The sequence below is a fragment of the Peromyscus maniculatus genome, chromosome 20, assembly GCF_049852395.1.
Source record: "Peromyscus maniculatus bairdii isolate BWxNUB_F1_BW_parent chromosome 20, HU_Pman_BW_mat_3.1, whole genome shotgun sequence".
NCBI classification, from domain to species: Eukaryota; Metazoa; Chordata; class Mammalia; order Rodentia; family Cricetidae; genus Peromyscus; species Peromyscus maniculatus.
Genome location: NC_134871.1, coordinates 9,861,505 through 9,888,600, shown reverse-complemented (window position 1 = coordinate 9,888,600; position 27,096 = coordinate 9,861,505). Strand labels below are relative to the sequence as shown.

The window sequence follows — 27,096 nt, the reverse complement described above, 5'->3', positions numbered from 1 at the left end:
CAGGGAGGTAGATTACATTATTCCCACTGGACACATGAATGCACACAGATAACAAAAGGCCAAGAACTTGGTCTCAGGCAACATAGCTGTAAGTGGCAGGGCAGAACAGGGGTTGGACCCAAGCCCCCCGGAGTTGTGTTCTTTATTGGCTATTTAAAATAAATTACTGAAACCACATCTCCCCAACAAAAATTTTCTGCTGGATAGCATATTTAAACATTGATGTTTTCTGTTTGCTCCACTTCTGACCTGTTACTGATGACCTCTATGAATTTCCTACCATCTAAACATGTAGATTTCACCCCTTTTGTCTGATAAAATATGAGAAAAACATGAATCAGAGTCCTGCCCTTCAAACAAATTAGCTACACAATGTACAAGTCAGACATGTAAACTGGATAAAGAAGGACTAAGGTCAGCTTTGGTTGTGATATTTGTTCAAATATATGCTGCTAGGATTTGGCTACTGCTTTTGGGTTTTGGCAGGCTAAGTGGCCAAATGCCATTTTAACTTTCTTCTTAGAAACGCTGAAGTTGTGGACAGCTAATGAGCATTTGCTAGTATAGATTATTTACATATCCAATTACTGTACCACTATCAATAACTGAAGTTGGTTTTATTGTTGTTCTTTCCTATATTGCTGCTTGTTCTTTCTTTCTAACACAAACATCCTAGACATAATTGAAGAAGTACAATCTCTTTCTTTGTTTTCTACGGGAAAATTCTACCAGCCTGATGAAAATTGAATGTATAATGGTCATGAGAAGAATTCATTCAAACAACAACAAAAAGCTGGGCCTTTTAAAGTATTTCTTGGGCTGGGATACGTAGGGCTCTAACACTGAGTTTATGGTCTAGCAGATGGTGACATTAGATAATAAGCACAATAAATTACCAAGTATGTACTCTTTTAGAAAGTGATAAGGGTACAGGAGGACAATGTGACAGAGATTGGAGCCTTGGGAAAGAGTTTGCATTCATCTCAATGAAACTGCCTCATGGATGTTCTCTGGAACAGCTCAGAAGGAGATAGGAGTACACCTGTGGAGCCAGGACGAAGGTCCTGAGGTAGGCAAACGCCTGGACTGAAGCAGGGACAGCCAGCACATGGAAAAGGGTTGTGGCGGGTGACAGGAGTACCTTGCTAGAGGACACAGCACACAGGGTATGAGAGGATGCTGGGAGGTTGTGGACTTTTAGTATGAGAAAAACAGGAAGTAAACGGAGGATACTTAGCAAAGGAATGGACAAGGGTATGAGTCTGACCTGCCCATTGATAAGATCATGCTGGTGGGCGAAATGATAGTCAGGTTTAACTGTGCATCTGTGGAAACATTTTTCCAATAAACAAACAAACAAACAAACAAACAAACAAACAAAGGAACAGTAACAAAATGAAACCAATGGGGGAAGGGGGTTTAGAAAGCATCTTCAGGGATGGCCCAAAGCTTTAGTTCATAGGAATGCTTCAATGCCACATGCCCATCAAACAATATGGCAAATCCAGGCTCCAAGTCTTACTGTTGGCCATTAGGAGGGGCAAGACTTAATGACTTGGGGGTAGGGGTGTAGCCACTGGAAGTACTACTACAGAGGCATGAAGAAAGTATATTTTGCTCCTTCACTGACACCCAGTTGACAGAGCTTATTTTCAGTGCCATAAATATGTAACATAATAACCCTCATAGGTGACAGGTCTAAAAAAGCTATTATCATTGCTTTGTAATGCCAAATTGGAAAACTCTTTTGTACAATTTTAATTAAGTTGCAATAAATAAGTATTAACATTTCGGATTTATTGCTCTATGTCAGACATCCATTTTATGGCCATATTCTACTTCAGTCAAATATTGATTTGAAACTTAGACACTTGGCATTTGGCTAAAACTTTTAGTGGTATATGTCAAGGACTGAATGTTTATACATTGAAAATTCTTATGTTGAAGCCCTTTCCCTGGATTTGATAGTTTTGGAGGAAGAATCTGGAAAGGAATTACAGTTGATGATATTATTATAGAGGATGAGCATTGTTTTAAGAGAAGGAGACATAAGCCCATGAATCAAGCCAAGGGTCTCTCACTGAACATCATCTGTCATGTTGAACTTAGCCTTCCTAAGCTTTAGAATGATAAGAAATAAATGGCTACTGTTGGGTTACAGCACTTTGTAACAGCTGTTCCAGTTGGCTATAATACTGTGTATATAAGGGGACCTGTTAAAGTAACACTTGGAAACTATTCATCCAGTCCTGGAAATAACCTTTCCTGACTTGCTCCATGCCCACTGGCTTAATATTCCAGTTTAAATCTGAATTCTTAATCATTTAAGGATGAATCTGCTTTCTGTTCCTCGAGAAGATGAAGAGTGAAACCAGCAGATCTTTACCCTGAAGGCTCTGAGCACCTCGGGGAGCCTTCTGCCATCTGAGATACTGGGTGACACTGGCAGCTGTGGAGAGACAGTGGGGTCTGATCCCAAGGCTGTGGAGTCTTCATCTAAATAACGATTGAAAAGTTAGCCACAGTCTTCAGTCATGTATTTCCCTAGACAGAGGGACAGCCAGGATTTTTTGAGGATGAGGCCTACTAGAGTGACTATGCAGGTATCATGTGCATGCCATGTAAATGATGTCCCACTACACCCACCAGGGTAGATACAAACTCCTCCAGTACAGTCAGCCACTATGAGACCCAAGATTTATCTTTAGATTACTACTGGAAAAGCTAAAGATAATGAAATAGCTGGCCAAATGAACACACTATGAAAGGTAAGAGATTTCTGTGTCCCATGAACTGGCTTCACCTGTCACTTATCAACAACTTAATCCTTACTATATGCCAGACACGTTAGCAGACACTGGTGTTAGATCAATGAGCGAGAGCCAACTGCTCTCAAGGAGTTTGAATCCCTGTGGAAAGACAGAAGAGAAACAAGATGACTTCAGATAGAACTTCTGCGGAGGACACTAAACTGAGCGAGACCAAAGGAAGGACTGGGGGACTAATGTGGATCTGGAGAAAGGGTTCAGCACAGGCTTCTTAAAGAGACACAGTAGACTTGAGATCTAGACCAAGAGCAAAGTGCATAATGATCAAAGGGAAGAACATCATGGCAAATGGGATGGTAAGTACCAATATTCTCCAGAGAGAGTTACCTCAACATATTCATGAAAATAGAAGGCAATTCTGCGGAGAGCCCAGGTTGCTAAGGGAGTACCTGACAGGAAGCATGTTGGACTCGATAGGAGGTGAGCAGGGCCAAAGCTTTTATTATCAACCATGCTACAAGCTTGGATATTCACCTGAAGCTCTTTGGGAAAGCATTAAGGATGGTAAGCAAATGAATGGGATCTTCACATTGTGGCAGCTAGAAGAGGACTGGGTCCCAAGAGAGCAACAGTGAGTGACACAGAAGCCATTACAGAAGCTACTGATGTGCTCCGTGGAAAAGACATGGAAAGAAAGAACCACATGGGGGCTGCGAAGGGAGACCAGGCATGGACTTCAGAAGAGGTAATGGGGGAATGAGTGTGACTTACCGATTACCGCGTCACCTTAGATGACAGAACTACCCAGACCATTTGCATTTTTAACATGATATCCAATTTCAGCCTAATTTATCAGCATTGCAGAAATCTTTGTCTTTCCCCATGTATGCTGTGTGTGTGTGTGTGTGTGTGTGTGTGTGTGTGTGTGTGTGTGTGTGTTTACAGCAGTGTTAAAATACCTGACATAAACAATTTAATGGAAGGAAGATTTATTTCAGTTCACAATTTCAGAAGTTTCTCTCTATCATGGCAAGATAAGTGAGTGGTGCAGGAGGCATTTTACCTCATGACAGAAGGAAATGAAAGAGACAAAGGAAGGGACTGGGGACAAGACACTGCAAAACCCTGTCCTCGGTGACCTAATTCGTCTAGGTGTACCCTGTGATCTGGGGTTTTAGGAACCTCCCCCAAAACACTAGCTGAGGACCAAGTTCTCAACATATTCTCTTTCGGGGAGACATTTCATATCCAAACAGTAAGACCATGCACCAGTGATGGCGGTACAATTCTAAATTGTCTATGTACTATTATGCTTGTGGTCTTAACAATTATAAACCTCTCATACTTTCTGTTCAAACAGAATATATGCTATGAACCTTTTGTATACTGATAAAAATAAAGCAAAAAAAAAAATATACCCAGAGTGTTTTTCTTTAAAACAATTTAAAGTACATTTCTCTACACCCTCATTTCTACACATAGTTCTGGACACCACTAGATTCACAGCACACAAGCCTGGCATCTCTAGCAAGCTGTTCTGTCCACATGCTGTGCCACCGTGATAACACAGAGGTGTGTATAAAGTACCTTATTATCTCAATGAAACATATCTGCCTCTTCAATATTATATGACATATCAGTGTCTAGTATATAGAGACACTTGTTGGATGGTCATTTACAAGAAGGTTTGTAAATCTGTTCTAAACAGTCACCTGAGTCCATTTATTCAGAGTTCAGCAACCACTGCGGTGTGAGAGATTAGGGAAAGTAAAACAAGAAGGAATGAGAAAACCAAAGTAACAATACGCATTTTATAAATAAGATATAATGTGGAAAGAGAAAGACATATACAGAGAGTGAGAGAGAAAGAATTATAATAAATTACTATATCTCGTTAGAAATAAGGTATGTTTGTCAACTACCAGGCATTGGTGTCAGCCCTTTTGCTAAGGGTGTAGTCAAAGACCTAACTCTACTTTCTTCCTCACCCTTTGAATGCTGCTCTTATACCACCCTGCTCTTCCCTATATAGTTCTGCATCATCAGCTTCTTGATCCTTCACTTGGAAGGGCTGGCTAGGACTCTTAATTCCTTTAGGCTTTTCACCTGCCCCCTTGTCAAGGACTGGGGGGGTGGTCTTCCCATTCTAACTGGAGCATGAACCTAATGCTATCATAAAAGGCCCCTATGTTTGTCCATGAAAATTAACCTTCTCACAGAGACAGGCAATGCTGAAACATCTAAATCAATTCAGTTATGATTTTGTTAGTTCTGCCAGGTTTGGGCATTGCATGGATCTCCAGTGTTTTTTAGGCTAGAAGAAATAACATTTTTGCAGAGTACAGCAGCTATCTCCAGCTCTCAAACACCATCTTCTTAGGCCTATCTGAGCTGTATCAAATCTGCCAATAGAGAGACGACTGGAACCTATGCCCCGCCCCCACTACCTGATGCCCCATCTCTCTTCAATACCCACTCTTCATTTTTTAAATCTCAAGGGTCACTCCTTGTAGTCTTAGTCCACCGGAAGAGTATCACTGGCCAATGGCTCCACGAATGTGTTGCATACTACGTTGTGAGCATGGATGTTACATTTGGAAGAACTGTGTTTTAAGGTAGACTCTGCTCCTGCCCAGCCTCAAGGTCTTCAGGACCCCACTCAACCTCTGCTTCTCAGCTCCCTTGCCTGTAGATAAGACGAACAGATACCCTTGAGAGTTTCCTCTTTGTTGACCACACCATGAATCAGAGGCTTCAATGTACCATATTATGGCAATGTTCTCAGAGCTTAACACATTGGTAATAAACACATCTCTGAGAGAAAGTTTACTGTGGTTTTCTTTCCCCTGAGATCTGTCCAAATACCCAATGTAATGGTGATGCTGAGTCCTGGGACTTGCACAGCATGAAGTCATTTTTGTTTTGCACTCCTGCTCTGACCCTTGGACAGTTCATTAAACACGTACTCATTGTGCATCTCATGCATTGCATCCTTTCCTCTCCTTGGTGACATGACACTGGGTTGGCAGCTTTATGCGGAGACACTCTTGTTCCTTGAGCCAAGATGTACAGATAGCCAAGAATGACATCATTCTATCCCCAAACTGTCACAAACCTTCTCAGAGACCACTGAACAATGTACTATGATCGAGGTTAAGTACATCCCACTCTTCATCTTCTTAACCCGAGTCAGAGTTCTCTCAGCTTTCTGTTTGATCCTAGATTAATGACTCCTGCTCATTGTTACAAATCTCTCCCAGTTGCCCTGCAGTCCATTCTCATCAACCCGCCTGTGGCTTAGCCACAACACCAGCCTTTCTTCTTCTCTTGCCTCTAGCACCAAGTTCCAGGCCAGCTCCTTTAAATCTGTGCCAAAGAAATACAAACTGAATCTAATATTAGCCTAATGAGAAAAGGCTATCTACTGCCAACGATTCACATAATGCATTCCAAAGCCAAGTGAGGCAATTATTCACTGTTTCAGATGCTGGCATTGTTTCTCCCTTATATAATGCAACAATCAAGATCTGCTGTGTTTCTCTCCAAGGAGTAAAGAATTCATGTAGCATTTTAACCTCTTCTTGTGCCTAGTTGGCTAGATCCTAAGTGCTACAGACTGTATTTTTCCTTTCAAATAAATAGATCATTTGTTCATTTAATGTTTAGGCAACAAAAGCCCTCAATTTAGAGCTATTAGACCATGATTTCAGTTCCTTCTTCCCACAGTTATTAAACAGAAACTACATTTTGGTGAACCACTTAAATGACCAGGTTTCTGAACTGTAAAACAGAGATGCTGATTTTATAAATATCAGAAGGAGGCCAAACTGTAAATGAGAGGGACAGAAAAACAAACAAACAAACAAACAAACAAAAAACAAAACAAAAAAACCTCACCCCTGGGATTAGCATTAAAGCTTCTCAACTCCATAAAACTTGTATTAAAGAAAGGTGGCACTGCCATTAAACACATAGAAAATTAATTCTAGAAATCAGAATGATTTAATTTCCCAAAATTTGTTTATGCCATTTTTGATAACACAGACCAGCATTCCAGGATGAGGCACAGCCAGGATCCTGCCTACCTCTGGACAAATGCTATTTCATCATCTTTTTAAAAAATATGTTTTTGTTTTTATTTTTTTTTTGAGAGAGGATTTCTCTTTGTACACTGTCCTGTAATTCACTCTGTTGATTAGGCTGGCCTTGAACTCAGGAATCCACCTACCTCTGCTTCTCTCTCAATGATGCCAGAGTATCAACCATCAGAACATGAAGAAATGCCACTTTAATAAGACATCTGCTCATTTTGATAAATTTTGTTTCTGACTGAAACACACATCCACCTAGGCCCAAGGACAAGGTTCCAAGAGAAGGTCCAACTTTGTCAGTCTTTCAGCTCACTTATATACCCAGAGAACGCTATGGATTTCCCCAGATAAGAGCAGCCCTTTACACAAGGAATTTCTATCATAATGACCATGATCTGCAGCCCACTCAGTACAAGACAGAGCTTCTAGATACATGCTGTGATCACAAGCTTGAAATGTGACTGATGTGACAAAAAAAAGGAAAGATTTTTTTCATTTTATTCAATTTAAAAAGAAAATGTCCATAGCCACAGGTTTCTAGTGGCTACTTTCTTGGACAATCCTGTTGAAACTAAATTCATGCCCTTCACTCAAGTCCCATACACCTGTCCCTAACCAATTTATACAGCCTGGAATTCCACTACACAAACCGGACTCTCTGAGACTTAGGTTGAACACACCTGAGCATCTCTACCGCCACATCAGGGCCATGATGCTTACTTAGGCTTCAACACTAAGGGCACCATCCATCCTCATTGTTGGGTGCTTGAATCTTCCTATACTTCACAGCTCAGGCCAAGTTCTACTTGGGATCAATGAGGTACCCTCCCTATCCATCTTGAACCAAATTCATTGTGAGGGAAAGGCCAACTATTCTCAGTTCTGGGTCGGTCTGTGGGATCTGCCGCCCACAGGGTTGTTTTCTTGGAAACTGTCACCTAGTTGCAGAGACTATCACTTGCCCATAGGCCACATGATTAGAATTGTACAGAAGATTGCTGAGAAAGAGGCTGCAACTTTGTTGTGTCAGAGAGCCATCCTCATCAAAACTCTGGGTTATAGCAATGGTTCCTTTGAGCAAATTTCTAGACCTCCCTGTGAAACGAAATGCTGTGCCTATTCTGTCTCTTGCCATGTACTCTCCCCTGCAAAGTTAAAGCATTGTTTCTGGATCTTGAATCTGGAATTGCAGTTGCTGGGATGGTGTGTTACACTCTTGGCCAAGATTCCCAGGGACTCACGGGAATTCTGAAAACTCGCATTGATAAATATATTTCAAAGAGATACATTTCAATTGTGTTCAGTTTTGTGACCTAACATGAAGATTTCCCGACAATAAGTTTTCAGACACAGTGAGGTACTCCATTGGTTTCTGTTTGCTTTGTTAAGAACTAGAGGCAACATGGTACTGACTACTGGCTTAGGTGGTGACAATCAGAACCATTGTTCCTACATCACTTTCTAAGAGAGAGAATCCACAAAAATTAATTGTCCTTGAGAAAACCACAAACATAAGCATCTGCATCTACCTCTCTCTCTCTCTCTCTCTCTCTCTCTCTCTCTCTCTCTCTCTCTTTATATATAGTTTTCCTTTTGTTGAAATTTTTTCCCTCACATAATTCATCATGATCATGGTTTCCATTCGCTTTAGTCCTTCAAGTTCTCACCACCTCCCCTCCCATCTGGATTCATTTCCTTTCTATCTCTCATTAGAAAACAAGCTTCTAAGGGATAATAATAAAATATAGCAAAATAAATTACAATAAATGAAAACAAAGACTATTATATATCAGAGTTGGACAGGACAAACAAACAGAAGGAAAATAGCGCAAGAGAAGGCAAAAGAGTCAGAGACACACTCATTCATGCACTCAGGAATCCCATAAAGACACTAAACTGGAAGCTGTAATATATCTGCAGAGGACCTGGTGCAGTCCTGTGCATCTCCGTGAGTTCATATGAGCTTAGCTCATGTTGACTCAGCTCAAAGGCCTGGTTTACTTGGTGTCCTCCATCCCTTCTTAATGCCTCCTCTTCTTTGGGGCTCCTTGAACCCTTAAGGGAGGCGTCTATATCTATATTTTTAACTATGAAAGTATACAAATATACTGCTATTAAACTCATGTTGCAATCTTTACACAGGCTCTAGAATTGCTTAAAAGTATTTAATGATGGAGCTAGAGAGATGGTTCAGTGGTTGAAAGCTCCTGCAGAGGAATCAAATTCAGTTCTTAATGCTCACGTAGAGTGGGTCACACTGGCCTGCAACTCCAAATCTGGGGATCTAATGGCTTTTTCTGCCTTCCTGTGGCACCTTCACTCACATACACATACACATACACATATCTACACACACACACACACACACACACACACACACACACACACACACACAGAGAGAGAGAGAGAGAGAGAGAGAGAGAGAGAGAGAGAAACACACATATGTGCACATACACACACACAAATTTAAAAAAGTCTTAAGAAAGCAATTAATGTTTAAAGTTTATATAAAGCCAAGTTTGAAACAAAACATGATGAATTCTAGTCAGTTAGAGGCACAAAGCTCACAACATCCATTGGGGTGGGAAACAGGTGGTGATGACGGAAAGGCTGGTGTCACAGCCTAACAAGGTCAACTCGATGTGGCAGAGCCCAAAGGTCCAGCAGGGAGCTACAACAGGGTTCCCTGGGTAAAGTCTGGGAAACAGACATGGAAGTACTTGACTTGCCAAACAGGTCAAAAATCAATAATCAGAAGGGCCAAGTAATGTTAAGGTAACAGCTGGTCAGAATTGGCTCCCCAGGTAGACACAGACTTAATATGAATATCTTATTAGAAGCTGTCTATAACCCAAGCCACAAAAAGGCAAAGACCTATAACTCATGTTTCAACCAATAAAAAGTTATCAACAGGCATTAGAAGCTTTACTCCTTTGGCAAACAACTTATCAGGGGGAAGAGAATCCACAAGGAAATTCAGCAGCCTAAAAGGAAGAACACTAATAAACAGGAAAAGTTATAGTGAAACTATAAATACAAAAATCTAGGAGGGCCTTTTAAAAAATATAGTGAAAATAATGCTTATTTTTTAAAAAGTTCAAACATAATGGAAGTGTGTAAAGTTTTCTTCCTTGGACTCAACTTCAATATAAACTATTGCTCAAAAAGGAGACTAAACACTTCCCCATCTGTGATGCCCTTATTGAATGGATATTTTTACATCTATGGCAGCATCACACACCCTACAGTAACAATCCTTCTCCAATTTCAAGTATTATCACCTGTATCTTTTCACATAAATACATACAGTACTCCTGCACCATGACAAGGATGCACTTTCTTCCACTACATGAACACATATCGCTTCTTTAGCCAGTGTGCGATGAATCAAGGTATTTTCAATGTTTTCATATAATAAAGTGTTGGGCTGATAATTATTCTGTATCCACCTTTGTATATCTTATTATTTCCTTGGGATAAGTTCCTAGAAAGAGATTCATTGGCCTGAAAACCACACCCACCGAAAGCATTAAGAACTACCATTGAACTATTCTTCCGGAAAGCTGTGCCCATTTACACTGCCAAGTGCCTTTACACACACATATTTTGGGTCAGAATTTCACTGGGTATGTTAAGAGTAGGTCAAGGGAGCAGAGATTCAACTACCTACATAAGAGAAAAGCAGATGGCTCACAGTTCTGCTGGCCCTCTACAAACAACCGAAGAGAAAGTGTAAACATGTCTATTTGTGCACAAAACAAATCTGAACTGCTTGTGAGGCAGACTTCGGGGTGTGAGGCCACTGGCCCTGCAGTCATCGCCTTAGGCTACTGTCGCTCTGTCTTCCCAGGAACCATCTTCACCTGCTAGCCCTCTAGGAAGAGATGGACACATTCTTGTGAATTTGAAATTGAATTGTGAAATTCTGTCCATGCTTTATTGAAATCTCTACTCTGTTTACCCTTAAACATGTCAATGTAAAAAACCTGGAATCTCTCTGGTTCAGGATTTTATTGTAGGTGACTTGGACAAACTCCAATGAACATAGTTTCTAACTGTGGTATATTGTTTTTAAAGAAGTGTATACTGGTTCCTCGGTTTTAAGAGAAGTATGTTCTCAGCAAAGCAACTTACAAATGGCTCTACCAAGTCAGAGGGCTACTTTCCAGAACTGTAGGATTTTTCTGCAGAAGCAGATCACATATTCAACATTAATTCAGAAGCAATCAAACCACATGAGATCTGAATCGATTTTCTGTAAATATTTTTAAAGAACAGAGGTATAATCCGGAAATATGCAATTACATTTGAATTAAAATAAAACAAAATATCAAGAATTAGTTTTCTTTTTCCCACTCGGATTCTTCATATTTTAGGCATCCTTTAACCCAGACAAGCTCTGTTTATCTTCAGAGTAAAATTAGACCCTGAGGACATTTTTTTTCCTGGATCTTCTGGATGCTTGTATAGCACCAGAGATTGATTAAGTTTAGATGTCATGGTAAAGTTCACTTATCACCAACTGTGCTCACAAGCCAAACTTAGACCATCCACCAATTTCCTTTAAGGGGCTATTTCTCTCTGTAAAAATATTCAGTGTAAAGTGCTTGCAATAGCTTCCTTACCAATCATTCACCACTTCTTACACCACACTCAGAGATACATATGAATAATGTCATCAGTTTTTAATTATCCAGCCAAAGAGAGGAAGCAATAATGGTCATTATTCACAAGTTCGGGTAAAGCATAAACAAAATCATATTTTAACACACATAACATGATTTGGGAGAGAGGTAAGAGGATCATGGTACAACAGCCAGATGACCTTCCTACTTCCAACTGTCCTTGGATGTTTACATTTGTTTTCTAAGGTTTGCACACACTGACTCACTCAACAAATATCAATGGAAATTCTCTTGTAGGGAGTCCACAAAGAGGAACCAAATGTCTATGAAGATTAATTCCCTCAATTTCCAATGAGACAGTTAAAATGAACACCTTCCACACTTGGCACGGATATCCTCACTGAGTTCACACAAAAATCCATAAGTGGTTCCCCCCTTTTATTGAAAATAGATTCTTTTCTCATACAATATATCCTAATTACAATTTCCCCTCCCCCTCCCTCTACTCCTCCCAGTTCCTCCCCACCTCCCGACCCATCCAGATCCACTCCCTTTCTGTCTCTCTTTAGAAAAGAACAGGCTTCCAAGAGATAATAATAAAATATAACAAAATAAAATAAAACAAAAACTATCATATCAGGGTAGGACAAGATAAACCAACAGAAGGAAAAGAGCTCAAGAGAAGGCACAAGAATCTCATTCACACACTCAGGAATCCCATAAAGTCAGTGAACTAGAAGCCATATATTATACACAGAGGACCTAGTGCAGATCTTGTGCAACCCAGTTTCTATGAGTTCATACGAACTTTGTTCATGTTGATTTAGAGGACCTTGTTTTCTTGGTGTCCTCCATCCCCTCTGGCTCTTACACTCTTTCTGACTCCTCTTCCACTGGGTTCCTTGAGGTTTGAAGGAAGGGACTTGATGGAAATATCCTAATTAGGGCTCAGTGCACCACGGTGTCTCCTCTCCCCCACTCCGTGGTGTGAGTGTGTGTGTGTGTGTGTGTGTGTGTGTGTGTGTGTGTAATATCTGGCTGTGAGTCTCTATATTTGCACACAGTACTTTTAAGAAAGAGAAAGCCTTTATAAGAAACTGTCCGGGCGGAGACAAGCAGACGCGGGTAGGCCTGTGGCGGCAGCCCGCGGAGGTGGACGGGTCCGGCGGCGGTGGCTGACAGGGACGTTTAGACCCGGCAGCAGCTGGCGGAGGCATTCAGGCCCAGCGGCGGCCCACAGAGGTGGACGGGCCACGCGGCGAAGACAGGCAGACGCAGGTGGGTCTGCGGCGGCGACCCACGGAGGTGGAGGGGCCCGGTGGCAGCCGACAGGGACATGCAGTCCCAGCGGCAGCCGGCAGAGACATACAGGCCCCGTGGCGGTTCGCAGAGGTGGATGGGCCCGGCGGCAGTGACAGGCAGAGGTGGGTAGGCCCGCAGCGGCAGCCGGCAGACATACAGGCCCGTTGGCCACCAGCAGAGGCGGACAGACCCAGTGGCAGCTGACAGGGACATACAGGCCCAGCGGCGGAGACGGGTGGACACAGGTGGGCCTGTGGCGGTGGGCCACAGGGGTGGACAGGCCCGGGGACGGAGAGGGGCGGACACAGCTTGGAACAGGGACACCCCTGGCCCCAACACCTGGGGAAGAGGCTATCTCCGTGGGTCGGAACCGGGGCGAGTCTGGACACTCTGTCTGGGGACAACCCAGGGCCCAACTGCTGATTCTCTGAAACCCAACAACTTGGAGGTGTTGGTGAGACTACCCTGCTCAGCTGAAACCCATCTGGGAGAGGATTCAGATGCCTACAGTTTGAAGTCTGAAGAAACAAGATCAGCTGAGGAGTTGACAAATGAACAAAACGTGACCTGGGAACAAAGAAAAAGGCGCTACCCAGTCACCAAACCAGATCACGAGAATCATAAGTATATAATTCACCAACTGAAATCAGCTGTCCCTGAAGACACAGCCCAATAGCACCAATTTAAGCAAGAACCCCTACTAAACCAAGACTAAAAATTAGAACAGGGGAGGCACTCTCAGACACAGACACCACCTGCACCGCACAGAGGAAAAGATGAGTAGACGCCAGTGCAAAAATACAGGCAACAACATAAAGACCTATATGGCAACATCAGAACCTAGTGATTCTACACCTGCAAGACCTAAACATACCATGACAGAAGAAACAGAAGAGATCAACCCTAAAAATGACTTTAAGAAGATGATAGAGGCCCTTAAAGAAGAAATAAAACATTCCCTCAATGAGGAAATAAAAACTTTCCTTAAAGAGGAAATGAAAAACTACCTTAAAGAGGAAATAAAAACTTTCCTTAAAGAGGAAATGAAAAACTCTCTTAAAGAGGAAATAAAAACTTCCCTTAAAGAGGAAATGAAAAACTCCATTAGAGAGGAAATTAAAAACTCCCTTAAAGAAATGGAAGAAAAAACGAACAAAAAATGGGAAGAAATCAAATCAAGCCAAGAAAAAGCAATTAAACAGATGAAAGAAACATTCCAAGATCTGAAAAATGAATTTGAGACAATAAAGAAAACACATGCTGAGGGAATGCTGGAAATAGAAATCCTGACAAAACGAACAGGAACTACAGAAACGAGCATAACCAACCGATTGCAAGAGATGGAACAGAGAATCTCTGACACTGAAGACATGATAGAGAAAATAGATTCGTCAGTCAAAGAAAACACTAAAGACAAAAAAGTCATAACACAAAACATCCAGGAAATTTGGGATACCATGAAAAGACCAAACCTAAGAATAATAGGGATAGAAGAAGGAGAAGAATACCAACTCAAAGGGCCAGAAAATATATTCAACAAAATTATAGAAGAAAACTTTCCTAACCTAAAGAAAGAAATACCTATGAAGATACAAGAAGCTTACAGAACACCGAATAGGCTGGATCCAAAAAAAAAAGTCCCCTCGCCACATAATAATCAAAACACTAAACACAGAGAACAAAGAAAAAATATTAAGAGCCGCAAAGGAAAAAGACCAAGTAACATATAAAGGTAAACCCATCAGAATAACACCAGACTACTCAATAGAGACTATGAAAGCTAGAAGATCATGGACAAATCTCCTGCAGACACTAAGAGACCACGGATGCCAACCCAGACTATTATACCCAGCAAAACTCTTAATCACCATAGGCGGAGTAAACAAAATATTCCAGGATAAAACCAGATTTAATCAATACCTGTCTACAAACCCAGCCCTACAGAAAGCACTAGAAGGGAAAATTCAACCCAAAGAAGCTAAACACATCCATGAAAAATCAAGCAATAGATAATCCCACACCAATATACACCACAGAAGAAACAAGCTGGTGTAGCTATCCTAATATCTAGAGAAAAAGGATGTTTCAAAAGAGAAGAAGTCTTGTGGCAATGCCTCAGTGGTCCAGGTAACTACCAGAACTCGGAAAAGTTGGTTGAACTTGGGATTGACTGGGAGGCCAAAGATTTAAAAAGCAGAAGATTCTCTCAAGACATAAGTTGTGTGATAATAGTGTGTTTTGTGTGTGTGAATGAGAATTTGTAAATGTTGAATTCTAGGCTTCGACAATCATTGTCAGTGCAGATTAAGCTGCAAGTATTTATGCTTTAAAACTTAAATTATAAAGCTAGTTACGTCTTTCTAACAACTAGTTTTAATGCTTATGAGCATATTTTACCTACATTACCTTTTCAGGATGTTGAGAAAGATGCATCATAAGCAAAGGCTGGAGGCTGGGGGCTAGATGGTTTTGAGGAAGAGGTCTTGGTAGACTCTTTCATAGAGCAAAGGGAAGCAATGCCTTCTGGGAAATGAGCTAAGTTTTAATCTAGTCTTTAGGATTAGAAGTCAAAAACAAAAATATTAAGGAAAGGAAAACCTAATTGATCTTTGAAGTATTGTTATATGGAATTGAGTGGGACTTTTGAGGCCTTTCTTCCAGAAAACAAGGACTTGGTTGTCAGGCCTATATTAGGTCTAAACCTTGGTGCCATGTAGTTGTACTTAAATCATTTCAATGGAAAGTGTCTTAGTGATTGGAACTTCTAGTGCAGTTTGGAGTTCTTCCATTTGAAAAATGTGATATTTGCATGGGATTGTTTGAATCTTGTTTTCTAGTCCCTCCCCATCACCACCCTCATAGTCTGAAGGTAGATTTTTCTCTTGATAATGGAACAAAAAAGGTGAACATCTTGTTTGTAAATAGGTATCTAGTAACTAGTGGTAAACTTGAAATGGTAGAATTCTTTAAAGCCTAATTCTAGATAGCCTTAAGAAAATATATCTTAATTACTTTTGAACATGTATTCACCTTGTTTTTTTCAAATATCTTAAGTTATATTTTCTTTTTCAGAGCTGCTTCTTATTTGGGGCTACTTTCTTTTTTTTTTTTAATTGAGGCGTAATTCATAAAAGGGTATATAGTTTTGATGAGTCTTTTTACAACTGTGGCTGGATTGTCTTTCTTTAGTCTTCCAAGAAGGGCCATTTTACTTTTTTAGAGTTACTTTTTAAAGTCATGAGGTCAACAACTTGGACTACTATGCATGTAAGTGCTAATGCAAATTAAAGCCCAAGTTGACCTCCAGCAGCAGTTCATTCTATGTTGACAGTGAGAGAACACTTTGCCTGTTAGGATACTGTTACTCGTGGACTGAAATGCTGAAGAAATCCCCCCCCCCATTTTGTTTTTTTGCAAAAATCAAGGTATATTCTAGGGTTTCCTGGTTGACCTCAACAGATAAACTGAGATGATAGTCTTAGTTCAGAAATGATCTGAATGTAGATTTACAGTCTACGTGTACAGCTGGCTAAGTGAGATCGCTTTCACAGTTCTGCATGTATCCCATCGGCTCCCCATTAGTCACTGAACTCTTAAAAGTGGTATTGTAACATTATTACAATGTTTTGCACCAATTTTATAAACTTTACAGTACAATATGTGTTCCTTTTCTGAGGCAAACCAAAGGTATATTTCTCAAGGTTCTGCTGCTATCAGCAGCGTTGATGGAGGATTTTTTATACATTTGTAATAGATAGAAATAAACCAGAAAAAAAGAAGAAAAAAAAGTGGTGGAGGAAAAGGTGAACACTGCAAGAATACTCAAAAGGGCTGAGAGTTGCAAACGCCAAGATTGGCTTTGCATAGTAAATGGAATAGAACAGCTCTGAACTATAGCTTACTTTTCCTGGTTTGGTCTGACAGAATGACTGAATGCTTTTGTACAAAAATCAGAGCCTTAAAAACAAGGATTTAGTGAGATTGTAAAATGGTGTGCCACTTTGGCAAAACAGTCTGGTGGTTGGTCAAAATGCAAAACATTGTTACTCTGTTACTCAACAATTCTACCCTTAGGAATATAACCTCAAACTACTGAAAATGTGCACCTATGAAACATGTACATGAAGGTTTACAGCAGTGTGTTGCTAATAGTAAAAAAGTTAAAACAACTCAAATAGCTATCAAATACTGGAGAGAAATAAAATGTGGCTTATTCATACAATAGAATATTATTAAGACATAAAAATGAATGAGAAACTGACAGATTAAATGACTTTGGTGAACCTTCATAATTTCATTTGTAGATCTTTCCATTTCTAATTTATAAATACATTTGGGGTTATAAATTATAAATGTACTGCCTCCTGTCAACATTGTATACTTCTATTTGATGATTTCTGTGTCAAACATTATATGGAAATGTTTCCAAGTATTTTCTGTATTAACTGTGAATGAATAGAACAAAATAAATTGCCTGTGATGGAAAAAAAAGAAAGAAAGAAACTGTCCTCACCTCACCAAAAAAAAAAAAAAAAAACCCTCATCAGCCCCTCAGCACCCCACTCACTCTTTGATATACTTTCAACACATACTTTGGCAGTTGTAGGGCACCTACCTTTAGGACAAAGACTGAACAGTCAAAATAAAACAGTTATTTCTTTCATTAACTAAGGTTTGCTATCATCTGACTCATAGGAGGATTAAAGACACAATAAGCCCCTGTACCTTTAAATTTGCCATATATGCATATAATTTACAAAAGTCAGTTATTATCATTAGTAGCTTTTGTCAGCAAAAGCCCCTAAGGGCACAAAATCAGTTATTCAGCTCAGCTCATCCTAATAGGGGAAGCAGATTTTAGGATTCCTTTGTAAAGGGAGACTATGAAATGTCAAGTTGCATAACTTGTGCAAAAAAAGAAGGTTTAAAAACCTATTCTTGTTAAGTACAGAGGGTCTTTTCTATAACCCATGGTCCAGAGCCTCACACTATGAGACAGCTACACATGTGTTTCGATTTCACCCAAAGTGAAACTCAGTCAACACTGTCATTTATTATCATTTATCAGCAAGACACAGTGCTAATATAACCAAAGATACATCAGTGATTAGCAGAATCATTATCGGCCCTCCTCTGTGGCTGGACCATGGTTTAGCAAAGCTACAGTTTCAGACTTTTAGTGCTTAATTGGCGAGTGGCTCACCTTTGCTGTCTCAGCTTCTCCCAGCAGTCTCTTGGGGGTTCCTTTTTGGTCAGGCACCTTCTGGAAATTTTTGTTTTTAATGGATTGAGATTCTACACCTTCACCTTCAATTTTCAGCTTAATTCCTTCAGCATGGGCAGGGTGATCGATACCCCGTGGATTCAAACCACAGTGGAGAGCTAGGAGAGACGAACGAATAGGTCTCAGGAAACAAACAGATCATACAAAGAAAGTGTTTGTGACAGGAAATATTTCATCAGGCCTAAGTGGGAAGAAACAAGGTGTCTGTGAGCTGAGAGGTGGTTTAATGACTGTGGGAAACAACATAGGTAAGGAAAGAACAAGGCATTGTAGGAAATCTTGAGCTTGGAAGTATAAATCCAAACCCCTTGATTCCAAAGACGTTTACTTTGAGCACATTGCTCATCCCCACATTACAGATGGAGCACCAGATCAGGCAACGTCATGACTACCTCCCACTTAGCTGTTTCAGCCCTGCAGCCTCCTGTATGGCTCTGCCTGCATCTAGAACCTGCTCATTCTCTGCATCCTACTGAAATCCTCTGTTCATAAAACATCCATCCACTCCATCTACCCTCTTAAATTCAATCACCCTATATTTATTGGGCATGTGTATACACACCGTCCTTGTGGTAAACTCTTCCAATATAGACTTCAATAACACAGGTGGAACATTCTAAGAACTGTACAGACAAATGAACTCATGATTTCTAAAAGTTATCACTGCTACAATGGAAGAAAAGATAAAGGTGAGGGGATTAGAGCACTCAAGCACAATAGTTTCTAATTTTTCATCTTAGTCTCTGTATCTTTGGAAATGACTATCTCTACCAATAAAATCTGGGGCTCATATTTTGGGATATTTATTTGAAAAATAGGTATAAGCTCCTCCTATATACCTATGTAACCCAATTTTATCTAAGAAATAGCAATGAATGTGATGAGAATCATATATTCACTGAGACAAATTACCACAGACCACTACTTGCACATGCATCTGTATACCTGTACATTTGTATGTGTGCACATGGCATAAATGTGCATGTGTTTTAGGATGTGTCATAATAAAGCATCTCTGTGTTCCAAACCCAAAAGATTTGAATTCTCATCCACATCATCAGCTCTTTGATCTCAGATGGCTCAAAGTCAAATACTAAAATCTCCCTTTTATCTCTGTGAGGACATTAATTCACTGACATTCTCCCATAATCCATCATCTTTACCTTCCCCCTTTTCATTCTTCCCCTTTGGTCATCTCTTCAACTCTACACTCCTGCATTTTTCACTAGCTACTCTAACAAGGCTGTGGTTCCCACTTCTCTTACTAACTTTTGAAGACTATTTTATAGAGAAAATTACTTAGACAATACTTCACAATAGAAGTGAGGTAAGGCATTTTCTTCCTATTCTCTACTTTCTTACTAACAGGTATCATTGATTCCCATAGCTTTTGCTACAGGAAACACCTAATCGGAACATGTTCAATACTGAACTGACAAAAATCTGCCTGTTGATTTCCCCAAAGCTGAGGAGTCATGCATGGCTTCACTCTACCCAAGATTCACCACAATCCCCCCCATCTACCAGCAAAACCATTAGCTGGAACTCAAACAAGTGTTCATATGCATCCCCTGTTCCATCTCCCTTTCCCCCACTGTAGACCAAGGCAGACATCACATACTCAGACTGCCAACCTAATTCATCTGCTTCTTCTTGTCCCTTAAGACCCATGAACATAAATGTGTGTATACCATGCCATGAGACTCCTTTGCTTAAAACTTTCCGGTGGCCTCATTTCACACATATATCATTCAGAAATCTTTGTCTTGTCTAACAAATTCCATTGTTATCTGTCTTCTTTGATCTTTCCAGGTTCTCTCCCCGCTACAATATCCCTTGATCAACAATCTTTGTTCACATGCTTCCTTTTTCTCAACTCAAACACCTGTACCTCTTTCTCCGCTTAAAATGTCCTCCATTATTCACCCAACTTCTACTCAGCCTTTAAGTTTTGCCTTTAATGTGACTTCTATATACACTTTTTTCTAGTACTCTTTTTCACCCCTGCACCCGTGACCTTCCCCTAGTATACCAAGTGCCTCAGAGAATAAATATCCAATAATCTAAACCATCTGCTTGAAAGGAAGATCATAGGCATGCAATTTCCTGCCATTTTATATAGATACTATTAGTGGATTTCTTTTCCCTTAGTCTCCAGCTTTCCTAAAAGCAATGAGCAGCCACATCACAAAGTCAAGCACTCTGAAAGTATCAGTTCATGTGCTCTCCCTCAGGCTGTGTTATGAACCTCAAATGATATTCATGAAAAACTCTGCCAGATATAATTATATTCATTTTTCAGATAAAGGAAATGAGGCTCAAAAGGGTTATGGTCACAAAAGGTCACACAGGTGTCTGCAGAAGGTCTCAAAGATCAAGGATCATTTGGAATGCACATGATTTTAAGTTAGAGATGAGCACATCTAAACTAGATTAAATATAAAGGAAACTTGTAAGCTTTTATAATGGAAAGCTCTGTCTAAGTACAAGTCCCAAGATAGCTGAGTTTGTAGCTCAAGAGTCCTCTAAAGGACCTTGATACCCCTCCCCATCTCTTCATGTTGCTATTGGTAGCATCACCTTTATCCTATACATAGAGACCCTTGAGCTACATGCTTCAGGTATTAGCCTTGAAGAAGAGAGAACTTAGGCGGTTCTTTCCCCCAAATCATCCTTTAAACTTTAATCCTTTCCCATTGGCTGAAAGTAAATAACATGTTCATTATTGGACTGAAACCCTTGAAGTGACTGCAGTGAACTTAAGCCAAGTGAAATTCAACTATGCTCAGTTTCCCAAACATTTACTGCTGCTACTCAATAGAGTTGGGACAGAGCTACTCAATAGAGTTGAGATAGAACGAATATTGGAGAACAAACTACAATACTCAAATTACAGTGATAGAAAGAGAACCTGTGAGAGCACAAAACTAATTACTGTTAATATCAATCAGCTTCTACATCTCCAAAGACTAGCCCACTTAAAATGAATATTCAATTACATATACTAAAATTGTGATTATTCTAAAAAGGTGTGCTTCTGTAGGGAGATGGTAGATTCACATGGGATGGAATTAGACATTAATGAAGGAGAGAAAAATGCCCAGCTTTGATCTTTCTCTTCCAGCATGATCCCCTGTTGCTTTCTGCATTGAAATTCAGAGTGTGGAAATATCACTGAACGAGTGTGAGCTTTCAACACCTCGGATTTTTTTGCCCTATCACCTCCCACCAAATCAGACTCCCATATTCCCTTCATCTATTCCCATAGGTCCCTCTCTTAGAAAGAAGTTTTATTCTACCTGTGCATTAATATAAATTTTCACCTGGCTTCCCCTTGAGGGGAGGGTGCATATGAAAGAAGATGAAGTCTTCAAAATGGAATCTTAACACCATGCTTGATACATACATATTTGTGGTGAAGATTTTTCACATTAATTGTTTTGAACAGGGAGTTTCTAACACACATTTTAGATTTTAACTCTTCATTTTGAAATGTTCAAAGCTAATACATTAAACAAAAGTCATATAGCTGGAAAACCTTTAGGTAAAGACTTCAAGCTTTCTATGACATTGATTCTATCACTAGAAACCTGTTAAACAGAGGAATATTTGAGAAAATTGAAGAAACATGAAGGAGGTCTCAAAGCTGACCCCTGAGCAGGTGAGCCCATTAAACTAAGTAAATAACTTTAGTGAAAACAAGCAAGGATAGTGATGAAGACAGAAATGAGAAAGCAAAAGGGGGTGCCTTGTACATGATGAGCAGAGATGAAGGTCACACCTTAGAAGAGGCCACTGGAACATCCCTTGATTTGTAAATATCAGGGACATGAAATTTCAGGAAAAACAAAGCAAAACCTGTCAGAAATAATTTAAACAAATAAGTGCAAGAGCAAAAACCTAAATCAATGCTAGGTTTGCAGTCAAGGAGGGAACAGGTATGGCAGATTTAAGTATTTGTGTGATGAATAAGGCTACGTGTATAGAGAGTCAAGAAGCTATACTATGCCTCTTGTTTATAGACTATCTTATACTTTGAACACCAAATATTTTACTAGTGGAGAAAAATTTCCTATTGATTTAAGGCATGGCTGTGTAAAGAGAGGAGAATTCTAAACCAGAGTTCATTCTACAGTTGAACAATTTTTTTTCTTAAATGTGTATGATATGCTGTGCTTGAGATCTGGAAGTGGAGACAATGATGATAAATATGAGATGGTATGTACCTGCCCTCCTAGGATTTGCAGCCATAGTAAGGGAGGCAGATACATCCATGTGGTGGACATATCTATACTTCTTGAGCATTCAGTTCCTGAGAATAGTTGTATGAGGCAATGTAACCAAAGGATTATTACTGAAGAAGACGTCTAGGCTCACATGTATGGTATGTAGGTTGGCTTCCTAAACAAGGGAGTTGATCTTACATATAGTGACCAACAGGAGCAGATATCAAGAAAATATGAGAGCCTGGGTTGATTGACACTGGGGGTGACAAAAGAATGAAAGGGTGATATTGGTAAATAGAAAGGTAAAACAATCAAATGTTCCATGGATGAAACAAGGGCTGGAAAAAATGTGACAAATAAAATGAAATTATAACTTAGTTTTAAATGTAAATAAGATCTTGAGAGAAAAAATAACATGGATGAACACTGAGGAAATTATGCTAAGTGAAATAAGCCTGTCATAAAAGGACAAATATAGCTCTGTGTAGTGACTCATGTCTGCACTCCTACCATTTGGAAGACTGAGGCAGAAGCATTGTCACACTTTTGAGGCCCAGGCTTCATAATGAATTTCTGGTCAGTCTGAGCTATACAGTTCAATCTTGTCACAAGAAACCAAAAGAGAATAAAAAGACAAAACCTGTATGAGCACTTAGAACAAAACTTGCATGAATCCACTTATATTAAGTACTTAGAGCAGTCAAATCCACAAAGTTCAAAAATAAAACAATTGTTACCCAGGGGCTGGGGTGTGGGAGAAAATGGGGGGCTTTCAAGAAGCTAGATGTGCAGTGTTCCAGTTTGGGATAATGAAAAGGTTTCACAGGTTGGCAGTGGTGACAGTTACTTAGTATTACTGTCTTGTATTCCACAAGATACTTACAAGGGCTTAAATTATATTTTACCATAATTAAAATTTAAATACAAAGTAAACAACAAAAATCCCACTATGTGCACTCTCACTTTGACCCATATGTCATCGCCAATAAGTAGAAAGCAATGTTCTCAAGATATTGATATTTGAAGGCTTCAGACTTTCCTCGTCAGTACCCTCATTGTTATTCTCAGTTAGTACATGACTTTTTTGTTATTATGGGTTCTAAATATGGTGTGTGTGTGTGTGCACATATGTAAAGAAAAAAAAGCTCGACAATACTTTAGAATGTTTCTGGAAAAGGAATCACCTCTACATTAGGTCCCATCCAAACTGGGCTGCTGCTTGCTTCAAAGCAAGCTTGGTCCTTTCAGAGCTATACCTCCAGCAATGCTATTTAGATGTGACTTAGGTGACAGTAACAAACAAGGAAGTGTTAGGCTCATTTTGTCTCTTCACACTGCTATATAATAACAATGATAGGAGATGATAGATAGATAGATAGATAGATAGATAGATAGATAGATAGATAGATAGATAGATAGTGTTGCTGGAGAGCTTCTCTCCAGGTTCCCCAAGCCCCGCAGTCCCACAATCCACTTATAAAATAATCACTCAGACGCTTGTATCACTTATAAACTGTATGGCCGTGGCAGGCTTCTTGTTAACTGTTCTTATATCTTAAATTAACCCATTTTTATAAATCTATAGCTTGCCACGTGGCCGGTGGCTTACCGGCTTCTTTACATGCCCTTCTCCTGGCGGTCGCTGCTGTGTCTCTCCTCCTTCTTCCTGTTTCCCCAATTCTCCTCTCTCTTTGTCCCGCCTATACTTCCTGTCTGGTCACTGGCCATCAGTGTTTTATTTACATAGAGTAATATCCACAGCAAGATAGATAGATAGATAGATAGATGATAGATAGATGATAGGTATAGACATAGATATAGATATAAGAAGAGTCACAATATGAACCACAACACTACACAAATTTAGGGTGTACTTTGCCAAGAAGTCACCCAACTACCAATCTTTCCTAATCCCAGACATCTTACATGAAACAGAATAGAGCTTTGTTCGTTTCCAATACTCCTATATTCTGACAAAGCTTTGCTTTAAACAGAGACAATGAGCAAACATTTACCATGAACCCTCAGGAGCAGCTCCACCACAGCTGCCTGAAATGTGTGTTCTTCCCCGCCATGGCTGAACTGGTATCTCTATACAGTACTCTCTTCTCTGACATTATTTGAATGGATAACCCCTCAGGCAGTATTAATGTCATCTTCTTTACACTGTGAAGCTTTCACTGGGCTTGCACTCAGTGTATTTACCTAAACAATGTTGACAATTCACATTTTTTCTTATTAGAAGATCAGAATGTGTCTCCGTGTGTATGTGCTATGCATTGCAAATATTTATAACATGCCTGCCTAGACTACCAATAGTTCCTAGGAGAAGCTGACTACATTTTATTGAGCTTTACATACCCAGTACCTGGCCGAATAACCAATTTAACAGTAGATGCTCAGTCATTGTTTAAAGAAAAGGCACAAAATGATGGAATGATTCTGATTCAATCCAATTCATGGTGGTTGGCTTCTGAATAACTTGTGTATTTTTCAGAACAGCAAATAAAAGTTGCTTCCAAACTACCTGTCCAATTCACAAAAATGACAGAACTACAGAGTTATTTTGATATGCTTGACTATCATCTGCAGAATGGAGATGTTCTTGTTCGTTTTTTACTCCAAAAAGGCCTCCATAGCTACAGAACATAACTGCACCCAATAACTGTTGTCAAGTGAATAAATGGTCTTAGAAATAATGATATGACAATCCCTGTCATTAGCTTCTAGAACTGGGGTAGCCTGTTTAAAACTGCATGTGCATGTCTTGCTTCTACCTGGAGATGAAGCCCCTGAATGAAGCAGCCCTTCCTCATAGAAGATACACCTCTCTCATGGAAGATACAGAGTAGATACTCTACAAATACAAGTTTAAGTAGTAACTATGGACCAGTCAATCATTCTGGATTCAAATTCAGTAAAGACTTCCTTGCAGAAATAATCCAATCATCACACAGGTCCTACTTTTCTTTGTTGTAGACACCTTGGGGTACAAACACATTTCCAGTACTTCCCCTTTCAGCCACTCCAAAATGACAGAGTTTCAAAGCCCTCTTCAGTTTTCTAGCCACCCTTCCAGCCACATGTGGCTGTGGGCAGATATTAGTGCAGAGGACACGAGCAGGAGTTTGAGGAGAGGGAAAAATACTAGAACATTATTGACAAATGAGGACATCTTTTGATACTAGCTTGCCCTCTTGTCTTTACCTGGAATTCAAAGGAAGTCTAGAATGGCTCCACACACGAGAGGTGGTCAGGAGACAAACAGTCACAGTGGCTCTGACCTCTTGGACGGAATCAGAATTTGTTCCTAAATAGTAACCTTTGATCTTCAAAGCACATGAGAAAAATAATCACCTGCTTATTATGACACTAAAAGTCAAATTGTCTGCAATTTTTATATGACTTGCAAAATGCATGACTCTCTTTTAACCAACAATAGATGACTGCTTAGCTCTTCTTAATGGAGAAGAAAATGCAAAACTGGCCCTAGGAAAATATTCTGATTGAGGTTTCACACTTTCATCATAATTCAGAAGTTGGATAAGCACAATAGTAACTTACAAGGAAGAAGTATATGAAGAAGATAGTTACAAAAAAACAAACAAACAAACAAACCAGTTATCAGAGACAGAATGAATGCAGGAACCACTCCGAAGAACTTAGAGCAAAAGCATTACTTCTTTGTTACCTTGTTCATTCATTCATGTATTGTTCATCTGCTTTTGTGCTACAACTGTAGAAATGAAGAGTTAAAACAGAGACTGTGTGGCCTAAAGAATAAAATATTTACTAGCCTTCCCTTTGTAAAAATTTTGACTCTTGTTCTCGAGTAAAATGCAACTGTATCCTGGAGAATGCTGGGGTATAAGAACCTCATCCCCATACCCTATTAACAGTACTAAAGAATCCCTAGGTCTTTGCAGGACTGCCTTCTAACCAATTTCTTTTTCCTTCACCCCCAATTTCAAAGCATGCCTAATTTTATCACTTGTGTCAGGATATGAGGAACCAGAATAAGCTCCCCTTTAGTGAGCTAAATCTAGCTTAGCATACACATACTGAAGCTTCAAATTTGTAAACACAAGTAGAACTCCTTTTCTCTATACAGGAACATCAGTGCTAAGATACAAAATAGCCAGAAAAGTAGTGCACCAACATTAAACAATGGATGTTTTCATCTCCAGAATATCTAAGTAACCAGTAATAGGTAAGGCTTTTATTCCATGAAAAAAAAAGGACCAAGAAGGAAGAAGATATACCATCAATGAAAATAAATGAGAAGAAATAGCATGATGACTCACAAAATATGCCAGTTGTCCTCACCTGTGCTGGATAGTTTTATGTCAACTTGACACAAGCTAGAGTCATTGGAGAGGAGAGATGCTCAATTGAAAAAAATGGCCCCCTAAGACCTGGCTGTAGGCATGCCCAAAGATCAGTTTCTTAATTAGTAATTGATCGGGGAGGGCCTAGCCCACTGTGGGTGGTTCTGTCTCTGGAATAGTGGTCCTAGGATCTTTCTTATGAAAGCAGGCTGAGCGATCCATAATGAGCAATCCAGTAAGCAGCACTCCTCCATGGCCTCTGCTTCAGCTCCTCCCTTCCGTTTTCTGCCAAGTTTGAGTTCCTATCCTGACTTCCCTCACTGGTAGACTACAATGTGTCCATATAAAACAAATAAACTCTTCCCTCCTCAAGTTGCTTAGGTCATGGTGTTTCATCAAAGTAATAGTAACCCTAAGACAATACCCAATGGTAGCCCTAGCAACACTGATGTGGCTTCCGGAGTTGGGCGAA

General features: G+C 39.8%; 1 protein-coding gene across 7 annotated transcripts in view; it reads right to left on the bottom strand.

The window, feature by feature from the left end:
* Window positions 1-27,096, bottom strand: part of Samd12 (sterile alpha motif domain containing 12) — a 435,192-nt gene that overhangs the window by 376,686 nt on the left and 31,410 nt on the right. For all 7 annotated transcript variants that reach the window (XR_013046324.1, XM_042264520.2, XM_006982393.4 and 4 more), the window contains exon 2: window positions 17,990-18,168. Coding sequence is in view for 6 of the 7 variants with exons in the window: in XM_042264520.2 (XP_042120454.1) it covers window positions 17,990-18,168 (179 nt within the window). In the remaining variant the exon portion in view is untranslated. The remainder of the gene's footprint in view (window positions 1-17,989; window positions 18,169-27,096) is intronic.